The sequence below is a fragment of the Diorhabda carinulata genome, chromosome 11 (genome assembly GCF_026250575.1).
Source record: "Diorhabda carinulata isolate Delta chromosome 11, icDioCari1.1, whole genome shotgun sequence".
Classification (NCBI taxonomy): Eukaryota; Metazoa; Arthropoda; class Insecta; order Coleoptera; family Chrysomelidae; genus Diorhabda; species Diorhabda carinulata.
The window spans coordinates 12,276,277-12,300,303 of record NC_079470.1 but is presented as its reverse complement, the minus strand read 5'-3'; the positions used below and the strand labels follow the sequence as shown (position 1 = coordinate 12,300,303).

The 24,027-nt window shown below is 31.9% G+C and overlaps 1 protein-coding gene across 6 annotated transcripts in view; it reads right to left on the bottom strand.

Annotated features, from left to right (window-relative positions):
• The window catches only part of LOC130899662 (gamma-aminobutyric acid receptor subunit beta), a 90,296-nt gene that overhangs the window by 44,261 nt on the left and 22,008 nt on the right, over window positions 1-24,027 (bottom strand). For 3 of the 6 annotated variants that reach the window (XM_057809777.1, XM_057809776.1, XM_057809773.1), the window contains exon 3: window positions 9,927-9,994. In XM_057809777.1, coding sequence (XP_057665760.1) covers window positions 9,927-9,994 — 68 coding nt within the window. Of the gene's footprint in view, window positions 1-9,926; window positions 9,995-11,357; window positions 11,426-24,027 lie in introns of those variants that run through there. The other 3 variants (XM_057809775.1, XM_057809774.1, XM_057809778.1) reach the window with 2 other exon arrangements.

The window sequence follows — 24,027 nt, the reverse complement described above, 5'->3', positions numbered from 1 at the left end:
GCTAAGATGTTCGCGGCGAGCATTTTCAACATCTCCTACATTAACGTTAAAGTTTTTTTCATATTTATTATTATTAAGAAATAATCAGTATTACTTATTAGGTTTTGAGTGTTTTGTAACGAATTTGTGATATAAAATTTTTTGAAAACACACAATATTATATATGTAATACGGTTGGTATGGGAAAAAACGTCTCTACGTTACGGTGTCGACAGTATTAATTTTATCTCTCGTTCGAGACACTTTATCTATACTACGCATGCTTGAGAATGCGCAGAACCGAGCTGAAACCTCGGAGGAAAGAAAAATAGTTGCCATTCTGTCTTCCTTAGTTGGAACATATATGGGTGATTCCATTATAACTGTGATATTCAATGTCCTGTATTGTTTTTTTGTACTAGTCATTAATTAATAATCAATTAATAAAAATTTTGTGTTAATTGAATAATTCTTAAGATATTTAAACATTATTTTTATACAATATAACTTGCCACTTAAAGAAAACTTATACTACATCACTTGAATGTCAGTACCGTGTCATGTCCATTCCTAGAATTTACCGATAAATTATTAATTTTTTTTGTCGTAACAAATGATTTAAACTAATTACCTTATAAATTCTAATGTTTATGATCAAACTGAGGAAAATTGATGCACTTGTTGTTTAATATCTTAAGTTACCATGTCAGTACCGTGGATAAATGAGTCAGTACCGTGGAACTCAAAATCCGACATTTGTGTCTTGCTCGTGATACTTTGAAGTTGTAGTAAATTCCTCTTAGAGTTTTATTTTTACAGTAAAATAGATGAATAATATGCATAAAAAAGTTAGAAAAGTTAAATTTTAAAATCTTGAAATTTTGAATACAAAAAATCACAGTTAGAACGGAATCACCCATATAGTAGATGGGAATAAGTAAAATCTAGCCTTCAAAATAACGTTTTCACTTCATATTTATTGAATTATCGTTAATTGGTGTTAATTCTTTATCATAATATAATTATTGCGAAATTTGGTTGACTCTAAACAAATTTTTTTCAGATTTGTCGCAAACAGCCGTTTAAAAAACTAAATTATATTATTAATGAGACTTTTGTCGAGGGCTAAACCTCAAAAAAAGAAATTGGAATCGAGAATGTTTCATCCTTCACAAGAATCATTCCATTTATCCGATGACGGATTCTATAAAGTGAACTGGATTTTGAAAGAAGAATGTCATTCAAGCAAATTTAATTTTGATTATTACTACGTTTATTGTATGATTTTCGAACGTGTGAAACCTTGACCTTATTATCTTACGACAAAAGCAACTGGCAGCAGATTGATGGCGACCATGCTCACAGTCCAAGTATTCAAGACTGCTGTGACATACGACAAACATACATACTGTATACTTCAGTTATTATCTTGTTATGCTAATGGAAATTCGAATCTATTTATTTCACAGTTTTAATTTCAAAATATTATGAAGATTTTTAATAAGAAGATAGTCAAAGTGCTAAAACCAAATTCTGTAGTATCTTAAAATTGTTTTTATACGTTTCTAAATTGAATTGGTTTTAGGTCTCTTCTTTTTTTTTGATAGTTTTCGAAAAGAAAGATAAAAATTGACGTTTCGACTTTTCTTTATCAGTCTTTATCAAAATATTTTGATAGAAGAGACCAAAAATCAAGGACATTTAGATTTAGAAATAAGAAATAAAAGAAATAAAAATTATTACAGTAAAAATGTCGTGTTTTCTAAAATTTTTTTATTATAAAATTAGTTGTATACTTGAGATAGAAAACTAAAGATAAATAATTGTCAATATAGAAATGTGAAAAGTCCCCGACACAGCCACACGATCAGAGGATTCCAAAAAACTATAAATAATATTCACATAGTCAGGGGATTCCAAAATATGGACCAAATAAATATAAGTTCATTGCAATAAAATCGGGTTCATTCATTTTTTTGTTACTATTCATTTATTAAAGGATTGATTCGTTATTTTTTGTAAAAATTATAAGTCGTTTATTGCAAATAAAAAATTAAAAGTGTCTCAAAGAACATTTCTATATACTATAGATTTACAAATATTATTATTTTCTTCTTATTATTAGTAATAATATTTAATATAGTAAATATTTTTCACTGACCAAATGGAAACGTGATTGGACTATATAAGGTGTTTCAAAAAAAGGTGATCCATAGATAGAAAATTGAAAAATATTTGGGGAAAAAAACATTTCTCACGATTTGATGTATTGCGCTTCTGGGACTCAAATTTTTGTTTGTTTCATACTAAGGCCTCCAATATATCAGTGCCCATACTAATTCAACTTTAAAAGACAAGATCTTAAACTGATTAGACTGGATTTTTGTGAAACGATACAAGAAACGAGAGCCATCAGTCCCAATTTTTCAAAATGTATCTGTTTTATCGATGGGATCTAATTTACGCCACAAAAAAATTAACAATGCACATAATGCTTACTAATTAATAATTATAATCAATAATTTATACCAGCATCGGTTATTACTTCATTTTTTTTTTGGTGTGAAATTATATGATGTTGAAATTCACTTGATATTTTCCCTTATAAATTTACTAATATTAAGAAAGTTATGTAACTAGCCCCCTCTATGAGATTCAGATATAAAAACAAATTCATTGGATTTATCAGCTTTCGAAACGTATTCGTTTGAAATTTTATTACAATGTTGCCAGTAGTTGCGACAAAATCGTAAAAAATGTGTATACAGGTCTATCTACCCCAGGGAAGGGATCATCTTTTTTTGAAACACCCTGTATTAAATAGCTTTTGGTAGATATCAACACTATCCATTCAGGATAATTTCAGAAATCTTCTATCAATGATAACGTAAACTTCTTTCATATTAAGAATATTCTTTGACGTGTGGTTTTAAAAATACTTTATAACTTATGTGATAAAATAATTAAAATGACAAACTTTGGTTTTCTAAAAAGTTTGGACCAATACTAATATTTTTTTTACTATAAAGTTTGTTTCTTGTTCTTCAGAAATCATATAATATGGATGAAAACGCTTTTTATGTTCATCACTTTCAGAAATATCATTAGAAAAAGTCAAATATCGGTGTATGAAACGAATTTTCAATAATAAGGGTGTGGGGACAAAAATCCAGAAAAACTGTTTGTTCTAATTCAATTATTCATTATGTATCATCAATGTTTACTGCATTATAATTAGGTACCCAGTCGATTCGTCTTCAAAAATCGCCGCGGTTGAAGCACATTCCTAAACTATTCAACTCTGCAAAATCTTCAAGATGCTTTTTCTCAATGAACTGCATTGAATTACAATAACAAGACTGGTCATGAAAAAGGGTTTTATTATAAAAATTATTCTACATTCTGTCCTTGCCACACACCTTTCCATACGTTTTGTCAATTGATCGAAGCAGTGCTGGAATTCTTCTTTGGTGAAGGCCTTCAGGAGCTCTGCCGTTTTTTGCTTTACCACTTCCATCGACTCGAATCGGATCCCTTTCAAAACAGATCTTTGTCTAACCTGTCAAGGAAATCTGAGCAGACCCATTGACGCAAGCGCTTTTGGTCAGGAGTCAGAATTTTTGGTACCAATTTCACACAGCTTTTGTCATGTGTAATTCCTCGTGTAAAATTTTTCTAACCGTTTCTTTATCGGTGTTTATAGCTTCGACAATCATCCGGATGCCGATTCGACGATCTGCACGCACTATTTAGTTGATTTTAGTCACTGTTTTCGAAGTTGAAACAGACCTGGGTGCTGGTCATCTTCAGTGCTCTCTCAGCACTCACTAAAGCACTTACACCACTCAAAAACACGCGCACGAGATAGAGAATTGACCCCGTAGGCCTTTTACAACAATTTATAGCACTCAGTCGAAGTTTTTTTTTCTATTTAACGAGAAATTTCAAACCGCTACTGCACAAATACTATAATAGCGATGGAAACGTGTTTTGGGACTTGCATAGACAAGATATCTGGATACCCAACGTACTACTCGTCTAGGGCGCCCTCTAGGCGCACAGTCACGATATTTAATAGCCAGACCTCGTGGATGCTACACTCTTTTTCAAATGTATGCTGAAGAACGACCTGGAGGAGATATTGCCAACTATACCAACACTTTCGAGTTGGATTTCTTGTGTCTTTTGAAATAAACTTCTGAATTCACTTTCATGACTCGTTGTCGATAATGATTTCCAAACCAAGCGGGTGGTAACTCGTTGCCACTGAGACGTCCAAAATTTGTTTTTTGTTCCATTTATTGCTTCTTAGAATATTCTAGATCGATTTTTCACATTTTTGAACTACATTTTGTTTCTTTAGAATGTTGCTTACATATTACTTATCGATCTTGAATTTTCTTTCTAATATTCGCGAACTGACTAACACTTTTCCGTGAGCCGCTTTAAGCTTTTTTACATTTTGTTTTGCTTAATTGTTTGAGTTTCTTTCAATCGAAATAACTGTTTTAACAGGCCCACAATCGCCAAATTATTAGAAACAATTGATAACATTCGTTGCTTGCTTAGCCGTCTGAAAATGGAATGAATTTTTCGTCCCTACACCCTTCAATTTTGTTTTTATTCCTTACAATTTCTTCGACAAACATTTTGAAGGACTTTTTCAAGACAAGAGGATTTCGAACTAAGGATCTTTCATAACTATATGAATCTCTGGAGCTATAAGTATTTTCTTTCTTAGTTTTAGTCCTGTTTTTTTGAAAATAATATTTGCAAATACAAGAAAGCATAACTATTCATATTTACCGTCTTTATGAAATTTTACCTGTTTAATGTGTAAAGTAGGTAGCATAATGTTCTAAAGCAGTCAAAAATTTGGAAAATTTTCATGGTTTACCATTAATTATGATTCATGGACAATATATCTCCGTATCTGGAACCAGGAGAACGTCTCTTAGGTTACCTTTTCAAAAAATCAACCTCAATCCTCTTCATATACAAGGGAATTTTCCACCTAGTGTTAACAAGCTCCAATGTCGTAAGCGACATCCAAGAAATCTGTTTTTTATCTCGATAATTGTGAATCTCTAATGCAATTTGACTTTCCCCACGAAGATTCGGAAAAACTACCATAGAAAGCAGTCAAAAATCTTGAGAATTTTCACGGTTAACAGTTAACTATGATTCCAAGAGATAGTTGATAACTTCGAGATACAAAAGTGACAAATTTTGGGTGGTTAAACTGATTAAAGTTAAGGCAACAATGATCAACAAGCTGATAATTCAAAGGACGAACTTTACCACTATATACTCATAATGTGGCAGATTCAAAATGGATTTCAATGAACTTATGGTTGTGACAACATTGATTGCAAAGACACATTGACATTGATTGAATTGTCTCCAAATGCTACACAAAGACATACAAATGATACTTCATCGATTATTTATTCTTTTTTTATAATGAAAATTTCTTAATAGAATTTCTTTCGTCATGATGAATAATCTTGAGTATTTTTGAGTGAAAACTGTATTATTTTTTTAATATTAGATATTTTATACATATTCAACACAGTGCTATATACAGTGCATGCATTTTTTAGCAAATTCGCTTCCAAAAGCTATAATATAGGAAGCTAGAAGATTTATTGTATTGGTTCCATCTTCAAAATTTAATTTTACGAAATAATAGTCAAAACAAAAATACCGACGACAGCAATGTGGATTCTTACCTGTATTCTATGTATAAAATATCATAGATAAAAATCTAACGATATTAATATTTGAATGAAATTCATTTAAAGTGATTCTGTCACTAATTTTTGAGATACAGAGATGTCAGAAGCAAGGAAGAATATTTCTCTTCAATACAACCAAATTTCCATTCCGTTTAAAAAAAGTTTCTGTGTGTTATTGGAAAAATCACGAATAAGAGAAACAAAAATTTCAATGTGAATTTAAATATGAATTTATTAGAAAATATATCAAGGACAAAATGAGGGTTATAAAAAATAATGAAGAGCGAGTAATTTCAAGGCATGAGCATGTTACCAAAACATCTCTTGAAGCAACAAAGACGTATTTAAAATCAAGACACAGATTTTGAACTTCTGTAGGTTGTAGTACTTGTCTTTGTAGCTGATTCCATAGGCGGCGTGCACTTCTCCAAAGAAATGAGTCCCTATAAATTGAAGATCTGCGTGTCTGCAGGTAGGTACTCATGAACCACGTCTGCCTGTCGAATAAGTCTTGCAAAAACTGCACTGGTTAACTCTGGATCGCCTATATACTCTCTTCTGTATTGAATCGAGCATCTTCAGGGAGTCGAACTCCAAATTTACGAACAACATTCTGAAGATGCACGAATCTGGGCCTTGTAGATTTTAGAAGCGGAGTATATAGCTTTTCGGCTTAAAGAGTGGCTCCAAGTTTTTGTGAAGCGGTTTGGCTGAGTCTACCACGTGACCACACCAGCACATATTGCTTAAAACACCCAATAAGTGAATGGTGTTGTTTTATGTGCAAACAGGATCAAATTCCGAGCTGCAATGACTGTTTTATTTGTAAAAATAGCAGGCTGGATCTTCGTTGTTCCTTTTTACCAGAATGGGGTAACGATTCAGCTCATGGAATCAGTACGATTTCCGTGTTGCCACGATTTGGCTATATCATTTTGTAAATGGACCCAAAATAAGTCGAAAATCAAGAATAAAATTTTTCTTGTTTAGATTTCGAGATATTTATACTTAGAGTCGAAAAAACCTAACCTAAAGAAAGCACTCGGAGCGTACTTCCTGCTTGTTAAGCTCGAAACATCATATTTCTTCATTTAATTATAAATGGAATCCTCAAATTATTGCTAGAATTTTTTTTGTTTACTGTACAACAGACTTTTCTAGAAAAGATGAAAATTGAATAAAAAACCTTTTGTTTGTTATATTAAAAGACAAAATCGTTATTCTAGGCGGAGTATTAAACTACATCTTTTCTAGAAAACGAATCTCGAAGTAACTTTATGATTTCTAATATCGATATCTCGAAAACGAAGCGAGATATCGAGAAATTTTATCGTCAAAAAGTATTCTAATGATCAAAACCACCTATTTTAAACAATATTTTTCAATATCGTCGAGAACAGCGAATTGATATTCGAATTTTCAGTGGAATTGTCTGTGTGACTGTCCCAAAAAATCCTTTCTTCTCAAGTCACTCGCTCGCCAGTTTTCTGACGCAAGTAATTGCAGTTAAACCTCAATGAGGTTTGTTTTCTGTCCTTACGCAAAGGATAAATCTTGAGAAAATATTCCACCTGATATTTGATTTGAAAAAATATGATAAAGTTTTGAGATGTGACATTATAAACTTTCACACTAAAATTATTAGATATATGATAGAAAATTCCATTTATAAACATCATGAAAAAATGATACTACCAGTTGAATTTCGGCTATAAATTCAGTATAATCATCCCTTTTGTACAAATAGTTTCCGAAGCCATAAATATAGAAAATGTATTGATAATAATATTTATTAATGATTATAATTGATCGGTGGGATCTCAAAAATTAGTGTGAATATGAACTCTCTCAATTATTAATAACATTATATGATGTATTTAAAAGTTTCTTCAGGTTATACAGAACAAGATAATAACTGATTTGTATCCTCATGGACCTTTTTGATCAAAATTTAGAATACACACAAGACCGTCAATGTGGGTTGCAACACACATTTTACAAAGTGATGCGATCAAATTACACCAATTGTAGTAGTCCATTTCCCAGAAGAAGAAGAATGATTCTCTAATCAAGCAAATGATTGTAACCACATTTTTCACTGACTTAAATCATTTTTAATTCATATTAACCAAAAAAAACTTCATGTGGTATCAATCTACGATGCTTTTATTGCAACCAAAACTAATTAAAAAATTGTATTATAACTGTATATTTATTTTAATATTGTTTAGATTATAATCTATCCATTTCACAAATAATAAGTTTATTTTTTAAGAATTTTCTCGATGAATGTCTTTTCTCGCATTCTTGGTAATTGCCTGCCAGCAGTGATTTGCAATGATATGAATTTGTTTTCTTCAATAACTTTCAAATCTCTTAATTTTCGAATTACAAGAAACTTGTGGCTTCGATACTTATGCTACAACTGAGATTTACAAAGCTGTACGAAAGGTTTAAATCCTTACAATTTTCAGTGTTTTTTCTCACCGATAAAACCTTGCTAAATAGTTGCTTCTAACTCCATTCACAAGAAGCTAATAATAATCAAGGTTATTGACATATTTTAGTAGACTATACATCGGAATATGGGTGATTCCATTATAACTGTGATATTCAATGTCCTGTATTGTTTTTTTGTACTAGTCATTAATTAATAATCAATTAATAAAAATTTTGTGTTAATTGAATAATTCTTAAGATATTTAAACATTATTTTTATACAATATAACTTGCCACTTAAAGAAAACTTATACTACATCACTTGAATGTCAGTACCGTGTCATGTCCATTCCTAGAATTTACCGATAAATTATTAATTTTTTTTGTCGTAACAAATGATTTAAACTAATTACCTTATAAATTCTAATGTTTATGATCAAACTGAGGAAAATTGATGCACTTGTTGTTTAATATCTTAAGTTACCATGTCAGTACCGTGGATAAATGAGTCAGTACCGTGGAACTCAAAATCCGACATTTGTGTCTTGCTCGTGATACTTTGAAGTTGTAGTAAATTCCTCTTAGAGTTTTATTTTTACAGTAAAATAGATGAATAATATGCATAAAAAAGTTAGAAAAGTTAAATTTTAAAATCTTGAAATTTTGAATACAAAAAATCACAGTTAGAACGGAATCACCCATATATAATTTTCTTTTACTTGTAACATGTAATTCAATAACGATGATGGTCCAAGAAGTACCTGGCCTGACCTAGAGATGGCGGTAGTTGCTTGAAAAGTACACAATCTATACAGCATATTAGTGTTTGTTTGGCAGTCATCTCATCAATAGTGAACGTTTTCAGTGAGTACAATCAGTGTAAAAGTTGAACTAGATCTTACTCTGGATGAGACTGCTTCTTTGTTATCAACAGTAAAATATTGCGTAGCAGAGTTCCGTACGACCTCCGGGGACCAGCATCGCAGTGATCGACCAAATGAAGTAACGACTCCAGGAATATTGAAGAAAATCCATAAAGCGATAATGAAAGTGCTAGAGCTAGCAAACATTGTAGCTTTGCAGCGTTTGTTCACAATGGAACAATAAAAGAATAGTGAAGATGTTTTCATCAAGTGTTTGGCAATGTTTCACAGGAATAAAATCGAATTTATCACCTTTTCATAACCATGAATGGAACCTGGGTCCATCACTACACACATGAAATAAAAGAACAATCAAAATAATCGACTGAAAACGATGAACCGCCTCTAAAGAAGACAAAGACCGTTCCATCTGCACTCAAGGTCATGGTGTCGGTTTTTTGGGATGCGCGTGGGATAAAACGTTTGAACGATGAAATCAAGCAAAAACGGCCGCATTTGGATAAGAATAAAGTGTTTTTTCATCAAGACAATACGCCAGATCACATATCCGTTATTGCGATGGCTAAAATTAATGAATTTAAGTTTGAATTTCCATCTCATGCACCCTTTTCGCAAAATTTAGCCCCCTCGAATGATGTAATTGGTATTCCAAGAAGCTTGACGATTCTTATTAGGTACTTCTGTGACCATCCTCGTAGTCATCATTCTTGGGTTATGTTCAAATCATAACCTACGAAATGGTTGTTCACTGGAACCCAGGATTAATTGCCGTCTTAATGTAATGAGAATACGTGTTTTCATGGTCTGTTTGCTTGATTAGAAGCTCTGGGAAACGTCCAACGGCTGAAAAAATTCAAGTAATATAGAGAATTGAAGATGTAAATACCATCAAAACTTCCGAGACGGAGCTTATACTCAGCACATACATGGTGACTCCGACATCCACAGGTGGGCCTGTAAGGGCAAGTAAACTTTTCCTGAGTTGCGCGCGCCCAAACAAATGAAAACCAAATCAAACACGTGCCCTTGGCCTGCCGCCGGGCTGCGAACGATAGGTTTGTTTCGATACCGTCAATTATATAAATAAATTCATTTATTAAGGTTTTAGACCTGAAAGAGTTTTTCGTTTGGTTCGAAACAAACCTGATTTCGATACGTGCTCGCTCGCGGCCGGGACTGCAATTCATGATTTTGCCCCAAATCTTCCTGATACTAATAGCACCTCAATCTTATTGTGAAGCATCTCAACAAATTGTTTGTAAGCTAAAGAATACTACAAAGTAGCTTTTGGTGTGATCAACAATCTGATATTAAAAATGTAAGAAGGTTGCGTTAGGTTTAAGATAAAGGGCACCGATGAAAAAATCTTTAAAAACGATTTTTACTGTTTTGCCGAAACTCCAAGAAAAATTGTAATGAAACTTAAGATACAAATATAAAAACCAATTCATATATTGTGCCAGCTTTCAAAATATATTTGTATGAAATTTCATTACAATGTTGTCAATAGTTTTCAAACCCCAAATTATATTTTTGACGCCCTGTATATCTGCAGCGATACAAAAATAATTGAGGATCTTTATAGGGTGTCTCAATAACAATAGATTTCATGTTTTAAGGAAAACAAAATGGTGTGAATAGAATTATCTCGAAGTTTATTCTCGATCGATGTACTGAGTTCCTTCAATGCCCCTGATATACAGGATGTTTCAAACATGGTAAAAAGTATATGTACGTTTGATATGCAGGATTTTATTCGTAGAAGAAACGTTATATTATCAGATTGTCGATTACATAATAACGACCAGTTTTTAGTATTATTTTGAAAATATAAAATATGCTTATAGAAATGATCCGAATATACGATATACGAAAGCTTGAAATAAGGTCACTATCTTGATGTTTTGTCAAGGAATATCAACCGTGAAAGGTTGATTCCGCAATGAAATTTACCGACCATGAAATGACCTATACTTTGTCGATAAAATGGCAAGTTTATCGGGTCCAAATTTATCTTATATAAGATTTATTCGGGGGACTGATTTCGAATTAGTTTAGGTACTAATCGCATGCGCATTTTCAAAATTATAGTTCGCGGAGGGGAGATCGACGAGAAGTACGCATGCGATCGGTCTCTAAACCGATTCGGAATCAAATCCGCGAGTGAATCTATAATGTGATCATTAAATATGACGAAAAACAAACGGCTGATCCAGAATTGCAGTCCGCACGGGGACGGGTCTAGTCTACTTCAAAAAAAAAAACCATTTAAATATTATAAAACAACCGTATAACAATAAAATATTGAGACTCTAACCATCTGGACCTCGGACAGCGAGCTAATGCTGAGCACGTACATAGTGACTCCCACATCCACGGGTGGGCCTGTAACCGAAATTATAAATAGGCCAATCCGATTTTAATGCCCTCGTAGATCCATTTTCACTGTTTGATGGATAAATATGGAACTAATCTACTTGTTGGTGCTATTTTTACTAGGTAATATTCCAAGGTGTTACGTAATAAATATACATTTTAATTTTTTGTATATATGCTCTCAATTTCAGATCTATTTTGATAAACAATTTTTCTTATAGTAATTTTTTGATATTTTTTTCTAATTTCGGTCTTTAAAGAAATATTAATTAACATACTTTTGATATCTATAATTTGAAATGCTCTGACCAATCGATCAACATTTCCAACCGCGATTTTTAGCATATAATAATTATTAACAGGGTGTCTTTATTAAGGAATATAATCCCAAAGTACTGATGATTAATATGGTAGGTAGTTTTTGCCCACCCCATAATCCATTCATTCAATTTCAAAATAATACAATTTTAACAAATTTTTCTTTTATGTTGTCCATTATTTGTTTTCTTAATACAAGCATAAGTACCTGCTGTTTATGATTGTAGTTTAGTCCCAGTTAGCCCTACGAGACACAAGAAGGCGCTCTGTGATTTATACATTTTTGAACAAGACATTTTCTTGTGATGCTTGTATAAAAATTGTTCTAAAGTTTTGGAATGGGTGAAAAAATTTGCATCCATCGAGAGCTTTGGCGATAGAAAACGTTCAAAACGCTCACGGGTTCAAATTTAGCAGCTTAGATCAATGAATTTGTGGCATTGAAGAAACGTGATGAGTCAAAGTTTGAGGTTCTCGATCTAAGAAAAGAGTGTTTGTGTGCAGGTCAAAAGAAAAACGGATCATAATTCATGGATTATCCCGATTTTAAATCATGGCTGAGGCTCGGTGATAGTTTAGGAATGTTTTGGACTGCGACTGGTGACCTAGTGAAAATTGAAAGGGTTTTGGAGCAAGAAATCGATTAAAAATATTAAAGAAAAATGTAGTTTTGTCTAGTGCCTGAGCGGCTGAAAATTCAACTTCTAGTAAGACAACGATCCTAATAATTACTTGAAGATGTAAAAGCGTATTTGAAAGGAAGAATGTACTGAAAGTGATTATTTGGCCATCAATGTCGCTGGACCTCAACCCGATTGGGCAAATTGGACAGTGATGTCCGAAAGTATTATTTGTCGACATTTTTGTGCACCGAAATAATAAAAGTTGGTTACATCGATGACTGAAACATTTAAATATTCAACAATTACAGACTCTGAGTGAACCTTGTCGATAAATTCTTGAGATAAAGTGTCCCACTTTTCCACCAACGCTAATTTAAGTCATTCAACATAATTAGAGGCTGGCATTTTTTGCTAAACTTTTCTGTGGAGTTAGTACTGACTACAAGTACTGCAATTTGCTTGGTAGTAACGTTCCTCTCGATATTTCAATATTTTCACCTCTCCTTCACGAAATTTACTGAAAAACGGCTGTTACCTTTGAAAAAAAAACATGATTTCACTGATTTTTTCAATCTCTGTGCTTCCTAGCTGATGCTAATGTTGATACAAGATGAACTTGGGACCTTCGTTAGAACTTTTTTTAAATTAACTTTATGCAACCGTCTTCTAAGTGTCTTTCTACTTATACTGACGTTACGTTCAAAACAATTTCGAGTTTGAACAGCTGTTTGACGATTTCGTGAAGTTTACATGACTATGAAACGGTCACCTAATGAACCCCTAGAAGATGATCCCGATAAAAAATAGGGAAAAAAGACCGAAATCCACTAGCAACACTCAACGCCACGCCACGTTTGGAATATGTGTCAATATGTTTTTCTACTCAATTTAATTCTGTCTGCGTACATGCTCAGCCCATTATACGCCACGCCACGCTACGTCATCCCACGTGAGACGATTAAAAATTCTCAGATATAACCGACGCGTGTTAAAACGTATGGATTCTCCTCTCTTGTATGTCAGTCTATGGAAATTTTATCGTTTTTGTTGATTTTATGGGCTCAAAATCTTCTTTTTCTTTTCCTGTGGAAACCACATCGCAAGGCGTGGGGTGGCGTGGCGTGCGTTCAGGATCATACGTGACTTATCTTGATGCTGTATTGCAGACAGATTGATTAGTTGGAGGAGTCCTAATAAATAAATTTGTGTTTCTTCTTATGAAAATAATATTAAAATGTTTTTTAGACGGAATGCAATCTAGCATTAACATTTTTATTAGAAGCATTGTTCAAAATGAATCTGAAACTTGGAACATATATTCAAGAAATTATAGCACGGAAAATATTGTATAAAAATGGTTATTAAAGCTACACGTCCGAATTTTTAGCTTATTATGAAAGCACCTTATAGTTTTAACACCTTCTTTTCCATGATAGACAAATTATTTTAAGGATCTAGTAATCATAGATAGTATAAATCAGTTCAGACTAGTTGTATGGAATTGCTGCAAAAATAACACCAATAATTCAATCAAATATTAGGAAAAAACCCCAAAATTAATTCCAAAACTTCCTAAACAAAACCTATAAATATAGATACGGACTTTTGTTTATTCTATCGAACAATCAACTAATTCTTTTATAAAATAATTTGCAAGTTAACAACAAATTAGCATAACGTTATTTTCCTGTATGGGAATGATAATATCTGTCGAACGAAATATTATTTCGCAGAAAAAAGAAGGCTGAGAATTAGTGAAGAGGAAAAGATTGCAGCAAAAACTAAAAGGAACTACAATGATGAAAATAGAAGATTATGAGAAATTGAAATTTTCAGATAACGACCTGTATAAATATAAGAAGAAAAAATAGAGAAGCCAAAACTGAACGGAAAAATAAAAGCAAACTAAAGAGACCAACAATAAATGTAATTCTAGATCAGAAAGAGTTTCTCTGCTGAATGCATTCCAGAATATAGATCACGGTGAATGATTTATTATGATTGTGTTCTTGCTCTTAGTCTGGTGATGGTTTCGCGAGGCCCTGAAGATACATACATAGATAAAATATTTCATCAGATTCAAGTGATTGTCCGATAGTTTTGTATAAAAATAGTCTGTTATTTATGTTCAATATAATAAATATTTAGATAGTAAGACAGATGTTTGAAAGTAACGTTAGATTTTATGGAAAAGATAAAACTAGTGATACATTTTATTGATACAAACATTTCATAGCTGTGCTGAGAACCATTACGCACATACCAAAGGCCAGTGTCCTTCGAAAAACTAATCACAAATCTTTTATCCTCACAAGGGAATCAGTAAGTATTCTCCAAGTGTCTGATTTAACGCATACCAATGATTAAAGATGACACGGGTCTGCATTATTTTCTTCCTGACGTACCAGCGGTATTCCAGATTGTCGTGACGTCTATAGCGTGTAGATGGAGAAGTTGTTTGGTGAGAAAAGCAGGAAGTCATTATTTTTCAAGACCATTACTGGATTTGTTGATTGAAATCGATCGCATGACTCACCCTTTGCTGCAGCCAACATCCACCAATTCTTGGAGGACTTTTTTGTATTCCAGCCTAGTTTCAGGCATTATATGTAAGGTTTGCTGGTTGAGAATAATTTAGAAAATGCTGTTATGTTCCCAAAGCGAGAAAAATTTATTTAAATTGGGGTATCCTCTGAAGAAGCTTCTTCTAGCCAAGCTATGCATACGGGATCCGTTTGTGTGCCCGGGGGCTCCGTTATTTAATATTGCGGGCTTAGAGTCGTCCTTTCACTGTTTATTTTTACTAATGTATCCCTTTTCAGCCCTCAGTATCAACAATCTCTGATGCCATACACTATTTATAAAAAAATAATGAGTTGGGGTAGTTTAAGGGAAGATTGACGAATAACAGGTGTGTGTATCTTAACAATATATCCCCCTGAGTACAAAATTTTTTTAGTATTTCACTTAAATATGTATATATTGATTACAATCTCTTGTTTAAATTGGTAATTTAATATTTGATGATAAAATAAATATTTATATATATATAACAAACTATTTTTATGTTGACCTATAAGAAATTCAACGTAAACTAAATACAGGCGTATTTGTAACATTGATAAGGCTATTTCTTTTTAATTGTTTAACGATGCCCCAGACCACCAAGCGCGCGAGTCCGCCTCTGTGCGTTAACTAACAGGAACTCAACTGTTGCTTTCATATACAGAAAAGTTGGTTTCGATATTTATTCATTTGAGCTAGAGCCTTGACTGGTTATTTAATGGATTCTAACTGACTTAATTCATCATCGTAATTAATTTTTTTGAGGACCACAACCATCTTGCTCCGTTACGATCTAGGTAAAGACAACAAATGATGGTTTACGAGTGAAACATTTTGGCAGTAATGGCCTTATGATTCACAAATTTTTATTTCTCTATTAAAGTAGAAAGCGGTTTGTTCATATAAATTTTATAAATTGATGGTTTACCTTTTTCGCACTCCGATTTAGATTTACTGAATAAATTTTTTTCCATCAGTTTGTTTAGTAAAATCTTCATGACACAATTCTAATGATTTGTACGTAGTTGTTTTTAATTTAATTAAAATGTTGCAAATGTAATTAGTTTCGAGTGTTTGTCGTTTATTTTAATACGAAATTTACCGAATTTGGAGTGGATGGAACAATTTTTTATCAACTATTTGAGATGGAATAATCATTACATGAAATCTCTATTTTGAAACTTGGAAAATGTTCTATTGTATCGAATATATTTTCAAGCTATTATTTTTGAGAAAAGATGTCCAGTATATTCCACATTATTATCAATTTCAAGCCAACAGACGTCTGCAATTGAAATGAATAGAAAATATCACATTTTTATATATTGTACAGGTAAGTTAAATGAATTTAAATGATTTGATCATTTGTTATTTGATATCCGGGCGAAAAAAACATCATTTTTGATACTTAACATAAGTTATAATCCAATTTGTTAATGTTAATTTGATACTGAAACTGTTTCAAAGACTTACATTCAGTTTTTTAATTAATAAGAAACATAAACCACAAACTTCTTCCACAATTTTCTTGTATAGCTGTCAAGCAGCCAATCATTGGCAGATAAGAGACTTTCTGTTATAATTTCAAGGATCTGTCAGTCATTTTTTTCTGCAATATTTGAAAATACTTATGAATCTTGCTTCCGTTTATTGCCAAAGTGATTTTGACTTCAAGTTTTGATAATTGCAAATCACTAATAGGATCCTTCAAACTAGTTTCTTTTATTGAATCTTCCAAATCACTAGAAATAGATTTGACTTGATTTCATGACTGCTAGGGTCTCTCCATAACATTGGAGAACCAAATGGGATGTATAAACTTTTTCTTTGGTTTGCAATGGGATTTCTCTTTTCTAACAAAACCGATTGAAAATTCGTTGCATTTTCCACTAGACATTTTGATTAAATTTGAATCCAAAAATTGGAGATTGAGTGAGAAATGACCGAATAGGTTAGTTGAAAAAATGATTTGATTGAAGAAGTGACATGATAGGAAAGTCTAGCTAACATTTTTAAGTCTAATTAATATAGAAAAAGCTAAAATATGTAAACTATAGTAATTATAGCAATTTAAACTTGTAAACGCTCTGTAAATCTAGCGTTCGATTTTTCCATTCGAGATATTCAATAAAACCTTGATAAGTATGCTAAATCGTCCTCTATCTATATAGGTATATAAGTGGAGTTGCAGCCATCCCGAATGTCCCACTCTTATAATTGCTTGTATTGGTTGTGATCTTTATTTGTAGCTGGAACTTTTTTTATTGTCCAATTGAATATTAATTGTCCACCCTATCTGAGTACCAGTTATTTATATACTTTAATTGATATCGAATACGCTGTAGAAGAGTCTCCGGCTAGAATTGAATTGGATATAAAATCTAGCTGACAATTTCAGACTTTTATATACTGTAACATCTTTTTTCTTCCTTGAATCCATGATTCTATTATTATTTTTTGTTATTTTCATGTTTCTATGAAACATTTTTTTAGTATTTACGAATTAGTGTTCACTAAATTTTCTTCAAAAATAAAATTTTCATCATCATATTTGCTGGTGACTCATCTTCAATTCTGATTAATAATTAAGATTCAAGACTCGAATTCAAAGTACTCGGACACTAAATTATGATAAATTTGTATATGTTTCATCCAACATGGATATTCATGCTTCTAGACTTACTTGAAGTATTTGAATATAGTTCTAAACACCCCTATTTAGTGTACTATGAACTAGTTGAACTTTACATCAGAAAATAGTCACTTTAATAAATTTATTAATCGTTTTTTATAGATTTTCATACTCTTTAATAAGTATAGATACCAACTACCTATCATAAAGCCATGTAAAGTGTTTTGTTCAATCATATTTACAAATAAAATCGGTTTTTTTTGTCAGAAATTATCATCAAACCAACTTTTTTGTATAACCGTGAATGAAGTGCTCGAAATTGAGTTTTATCTCACAAATACTTTACATGTGTTGTATGAGTATCTACCATTTTGACTTCTGACAGAGAACTGATGCTCAAAACGTACATCGTGACTCCTACTACCACTGGAGGACCTAAAATCAACGTACTACCTCAACTTCTTCATAATATTTCTTTTTCCTCACTACCATCGTGTTGAAAAAAGAAAGTAAAGGATTATTTGAGAATCGAATAAACTTTGTTCACTGAAAAGTGTTATTTTTTTTTAAAGTCATAATTCCCTAAGTTATGGCAGCCATAATCACTTCGTTAAACACGAAATGATCATTTGAAATCAAAGATTTGGTGTTACTAAAGACGTTTTCTTCGAAATAAGTACATAAATGAATATATCTAGTCAATTGTATGTACTCCAAATTGATTATCTATGACATCTTTTTTGATTTGAGTCTAAACGCAGATGGATTGGATCAAAACAAATATGAAACACAATTTTTTTGTTAATCAAGGGTGTGTGGTTACTACACTATGATTACGCGCATTAATTAATGAACACCCAGTCGGCTAGCTTCCCTAATTTTTCATTTCCTTCCTTCCTAACCAAAAGTGGACCAGGTGTACCCCCATGTGTCCACGGATAGCTCCACAACAGGAGAGAAAAATAACTTGGGGAGCTTCTGATCCAGATCTAACATTTCATATATTTGGCGGTTTCCAAAAGGACAAATGTATGCTGAAAAAGGACCACAAGAGGATTTTCAGACCTTTAGCGGGCGAAAACTAGTTGCCACTGAGATTTCTATGTTTTGATTTCTGATCCATTTGCTACTTCTTTATTTAGGTGCCAATTTTCTTAATTTTTGGAATACATTCTTTTCCTTAAGATTTTGACTCCCAATTTTCTGTGAGTCGCTTCAACTAAAGCTCTGACTTCTGACTTCCATTCAATCAAAGTCTCAAGACGCCGACAGATGTCGTAATTTGTTTTTCTGGCTATCTATATTCTTACAAATTGATTAATCGTAAGATACATCTTGGTTTTGTTCATAAAATTTTGTTGCGTCGTTGATTTTCTTTTGAATTTTTCATACTTGGGACATTTGTCAATTCCCGAATTACGGAAAACTGCCTGTCTAAAACTGTACGTATTTTTTTCCCACATCCTTACTTTGAAGTATTTAAGTTTAGTACTTAACAAATATTTAAGCTTTGTCCAAGTATACGCGAATAAATTCTAATTGAGAAATATAGAATTATGTTGCATATTTGTTTTGATCTAATTAATATGCTTCGAGTTGTTGTATGTATGTTGTGGGAAAATGAAATTTCAATAATGAAAAACTCAGTATTTTTAAGTATATGTATACCAAGTCATACCAAATGGTTGTTCGAGCGTACATCAATTCTTCTAAAGTCAATTTTGGAATAGGTATCGTGTATTTTTCAGTGGAATTGCATTTGAAGAACTATATTTCAAACTTCGGCACCTTTTGTTCACTTAATTTAATATTAATTTCGTTATATACAGGATGTATCGCATAAAAACCGATACGGAGCAGATGCGTATAGGTAAACTCAAAATATGACATCGAAGTAGGTCCCAAAATTTCGAAAAAATAATTCTTTTGCAGCTCTTTTGAAAGTACCAAATTTTGTATACTCTACGAGATTATTAAGAACATTGAGTGATGCTGTGTAGTAGGCGGATGAACCAATTAACAAAATTTTGTAAAATAAACAGTTGTGAAGTAATTAAGTTTTTCGAAATGTTGGGTCCTACTAAATCTCCACTATAGCCTCTACATTGTATTGGTTCTAATTCGGTACACCTTGTATATGGAATCCATTCAATTTTTCATCGATGAAAACTGTAATTAAAGAATTCTTGCTAGTGCAAAAAGCTTCAAATGCTGTGAAATAATGTAGGTGCATTATTGATTCTACTTTGCTCCAAGCTAGACAAATTTTATTTTTTAAATATCTCTCATATTTAAACATCGATTTTGAGCTCAAAAAATGAGAAAATATATTCATCTTTTATTTTAAAGATTAAAGAATCTTTCAATCAATGAGTTTGATTTGTAATTTGATTGGAATGAAGCTGTAATTGTTTTAATTGCAAATCTAATTGAAATACCCGATGTCCCAATAAAAAGCCTTGATAACTAGTAATAATTTTGTGAACAAGTAGGTAAATTCATGGGCCTGCATTTTAAGGATAATGCGTTTAACATAATATTAATATAATAATAATAATAATAATAATAATAATAATAATGTCGTTAGTGTCAACCGCAGGACACCAGAATCACCCTGTAGAATTAACTTCAACTTTTCATCGGACCCCTAGGGGGGCAGATCGTTTATTTGTCCATTTGGCGTAGAAATTCATGGAAAACATCAAATTGAAGTCAACGAAACGTGGGGAAAAAGTCAACTGGCAACAAAAAACTTTCCAAACTCCCAAGGGAGGAATGAGAAAAGAAAATATAGACAAGAAGGCTTTATATGGAAAATTATAGAGCTGAACAGTTAGAACAAGAAAACGATGCTTGTTTGCAACGGCAGTATCATCATGCAGCTGCAATTCGACTACATTATACTGAAAAGCGAAAAATAATTCTTGGAAAAAAAATAAAATTATTAATGAGAAAATTGTCACTATTATGAATGCGTGGAGGGTGCTTTCTAGGACATTTTTAAAGTTTGTTTGGCGATCAGACTCAGATCTATTGGTTACAAAACACAGTTAGCTAAAAAATATTATATTGGAATCAATTTACTTCAATTTTTACTGTAATTTGATTGCTAGAAATGAACTTTTTTCAAATTATAATGTATTTCGTTAATTTACGTTATTTTGTGATGAAGATATACCATCACTCATTAAGTCAAGTGACTGACACACAGATGGCACTGTCATTGTCAAATGTCGTTTATGGAGTACCAGCTTTCGAAAGTTAAGTTCTTTCGTTTTTTTTACAGACACCGATGACGGTGAACGTTCTGGTCGACCAATTGAGGTGGTTACTCCAGGAAACCAAAAAAATCTCCACGAATTGGTTATATCTAATCGTAAATTGATAATGCTTGAGATATCTGAGGCCGTAAAGATATCAGAAGGCAGTGTATTTACAATTATACAGGGTGGATGCCGTGTTTTCTCACAGTCGATCAAAAACAACAACGTGTTGAGGATTCAGAACAGTGTTTGACTGCAACCACGTTTGAAGGGTCCGAATGCACAACAGTCAGCTGGGAAGGCTACGGCTCCAGTATTTTGGGATGCGCATGTAATTTTCTTCATCGACTATCTCCAAAAGTTATTGGATCGTTTGGATGCACAAATTAAAGAAAAACGGTGTAGAAAAAACCACTGTTTCATCAACGATTCACAAGTCGATGGTAACGATGGTTAAATTGAACGAATTACACTCCGAATTGCTTCCTCATCCACCGTAAAGTCCAGATATAGCCTACAGTGATTACTGATTATTTTGGTAATCTTAAGAAAATGCTCGCCGGTAAAAAATGCTGCTTAAATGAAGAGGCAACTTTGAGAAGTTAGAGAAGCGTTGGAATGTTTGTTTTGCTCTTGGAGAAGATAATATTGATGAATAAAATCGATTTTTAGCAAAAAATGATTTGTCTTAGTGATGGTTTATATATTATTGAAGTTAAACAACGAGGCAATCTCAAAAAATCAATCATAGAATGAATCCAATGAAAGACAAATTTCATGACTTCCACCTTTACTTAAATTCCAATTTCTTCGACAGAAACATCAATCATGAAGGGATTGATGCGGTATTCTAAAATTGGACGTAGAAAGATCTTTTCAATTATCAAAAAATGTATTTTGAAAGTGATATTCAATTTTTTTTTTATATCTATTAGTACATACGTATAAATGTATAAAGTGTGCCTGAAAATTGACGACTGTCTTTTCCCAAATTGTTCCTAAAAGTTTGCTACGTCTCATTTTGATTTATAAGTCAATTACCAAAGTTTTCTATCTTTTAATCTCTATAATTATGTAAGGAATATATCAACGCTCAGTATATCTTTGTTCTATAGTTGTCAAGATAACTTATTTCCATGGGCCATTTCGCGGCGTTATTCTGAATGATTATTTCCGGGATCCTGAATAATTACTATACAGTAAAACGCTCCAGTAATTCGGAATTCAAAAATTATACACTTCAGAATTAGTTTCGTTTCAATTTAGGAATTAGTCACGATAAATAAGTGCAGTAAGGAAAAAGTTTCAAATATAAATTTTTTGAAAATGTGGTGGTCGGCTTTGGCGTTAAATTTTTGTTGGTCCACCAAAATTTTAAAAAAAGAATATGTACAATGATAAATTTTAATATAAACATTTTTGAGATTTTCATAACTCGTTGATGAAATATGAAAGATAAAAAGTATTGTGTACTAAAGAATCAACAATTGTTATTAATATTGAGAAGGATACACTGTAAAAATTTTTCGTAAACGTACCATTAATTTGCGAAACATATGATGACTAAAATTACTAATCAGTGTACGTGAATTCAAATTATAATAAAATTTGAGTAATTTTTTCAAACAATTTAGAAAATTTACTAAGACTAGGTGTAATTTTTTAATACAAATCTTACTTGGAAAGTAATTATACTTAACTGTTTATTATTTTTCAATAACAATGTTTGTAGATTAAAAAAATTGTTAGATTTTGATTTACTACGTTTTATATTAAAAAAAACAAAAAAATTCTTGTGAAAACATTTGATAGATGGCACTAGCTACGCCGTTTGAAATTATCATTGAATCTAAAATACTTAAGCATCTTATTTTCAAATAAATTTGGTAAGTTTCTGATTGAGAAAAAGACTGTGATTTTACGTAAAAATAAAACCCGGAATAAATCACAACTATATCATAAAAGCTTGTCAGAAATACAGAGTTTGTTGTAAAGTGAATGAAAACATAAATTTTGTTTTTCAAAATGAGCTTAAGTTAATTGAGTGATAAAGTTACAACACTGCAAGTAAATTTATTGAGTATTCTTATGATGAATCTTTAATTTTACGAAATTATATAGTAAAATTTGTAATCAAACTTTCCAGTACCGCTTGGTAAATTTCAATTTAAATGTTTTGTCATTTCTTCGATCTGAATTATTGTTTAGTAAATTTACTAAATTGTTGTACGTTAAAACTTTTTGGTAAAAAACTTTTAACGGTGTATGATTGAAAATACAGAATGTCTAACAAGTTTTTTTATTAAAACATGTCTTAAGACAAGTTTTTAGCGAAGCAGTACTACAACAAGAAAAATAAGTGAAATTGAAGAAGAAAACTCAGTGCTTGAACATCGTTCGCGTTCTGGTCGTTTAACTGTATGAGATATGGAGGATACAATAGTAGGAAATCAACCTAGAAGCAGCATTTGTCGATTATCGGCCTCCCTTGTACCTTCTAAAGTTACCATTAAAAAGTATTAGCTAGGATATATGAAATTGAGCAGATCGTTGCCTCGCCGAAGATGATCGCCGAAAAATGGATTTATCCAAGCGATCTAAACAATCTAAGAAAGTTCAATCTACTTCAAAATTATTCCAGATAGTCGAGCAATCAATTCTGAAGTATATAAGGGACACTTAAAGTGGATGTATGAGATTTTATTGGAGAAATATTTAGGTTTAGTTAACGAAAAGCACTACAAGACAATTTTAAATCATATACGGTGATTTAAGATGAAAGAACTTTGTTGTATTGAACTCCTACTACATCCAGGATTTAGTCAGATTATTATTCATCCAGATCCGTGGTAAATTTTCTGTCATGGAAGAAAATAGGATCCAAAAGAAATGTTGAAAATATAGTAAACTCATGCAATGGTTCAATCAAAGCCTCAAAGAGATTTCTGAACGTTTGTTTGCAAGCAATACAAAGATTGTGAGTCAAATGAAGTTTTTTTCTCTCAGATTTGACTAAAATTACAATTTATAACTATTATTGATAGAATTTAACATCAACTTACAAAAATTTTGATGAATATCAAGTAGACAAGAATATTTCTGGAATAATCCGGTTGAAGAACTCATTACATTTACTCCCTGATGCATTTAGAAATACTTTTTACTTCAGACTAAAATATATTTCTGTATATAAACGTATTTTTCATATTT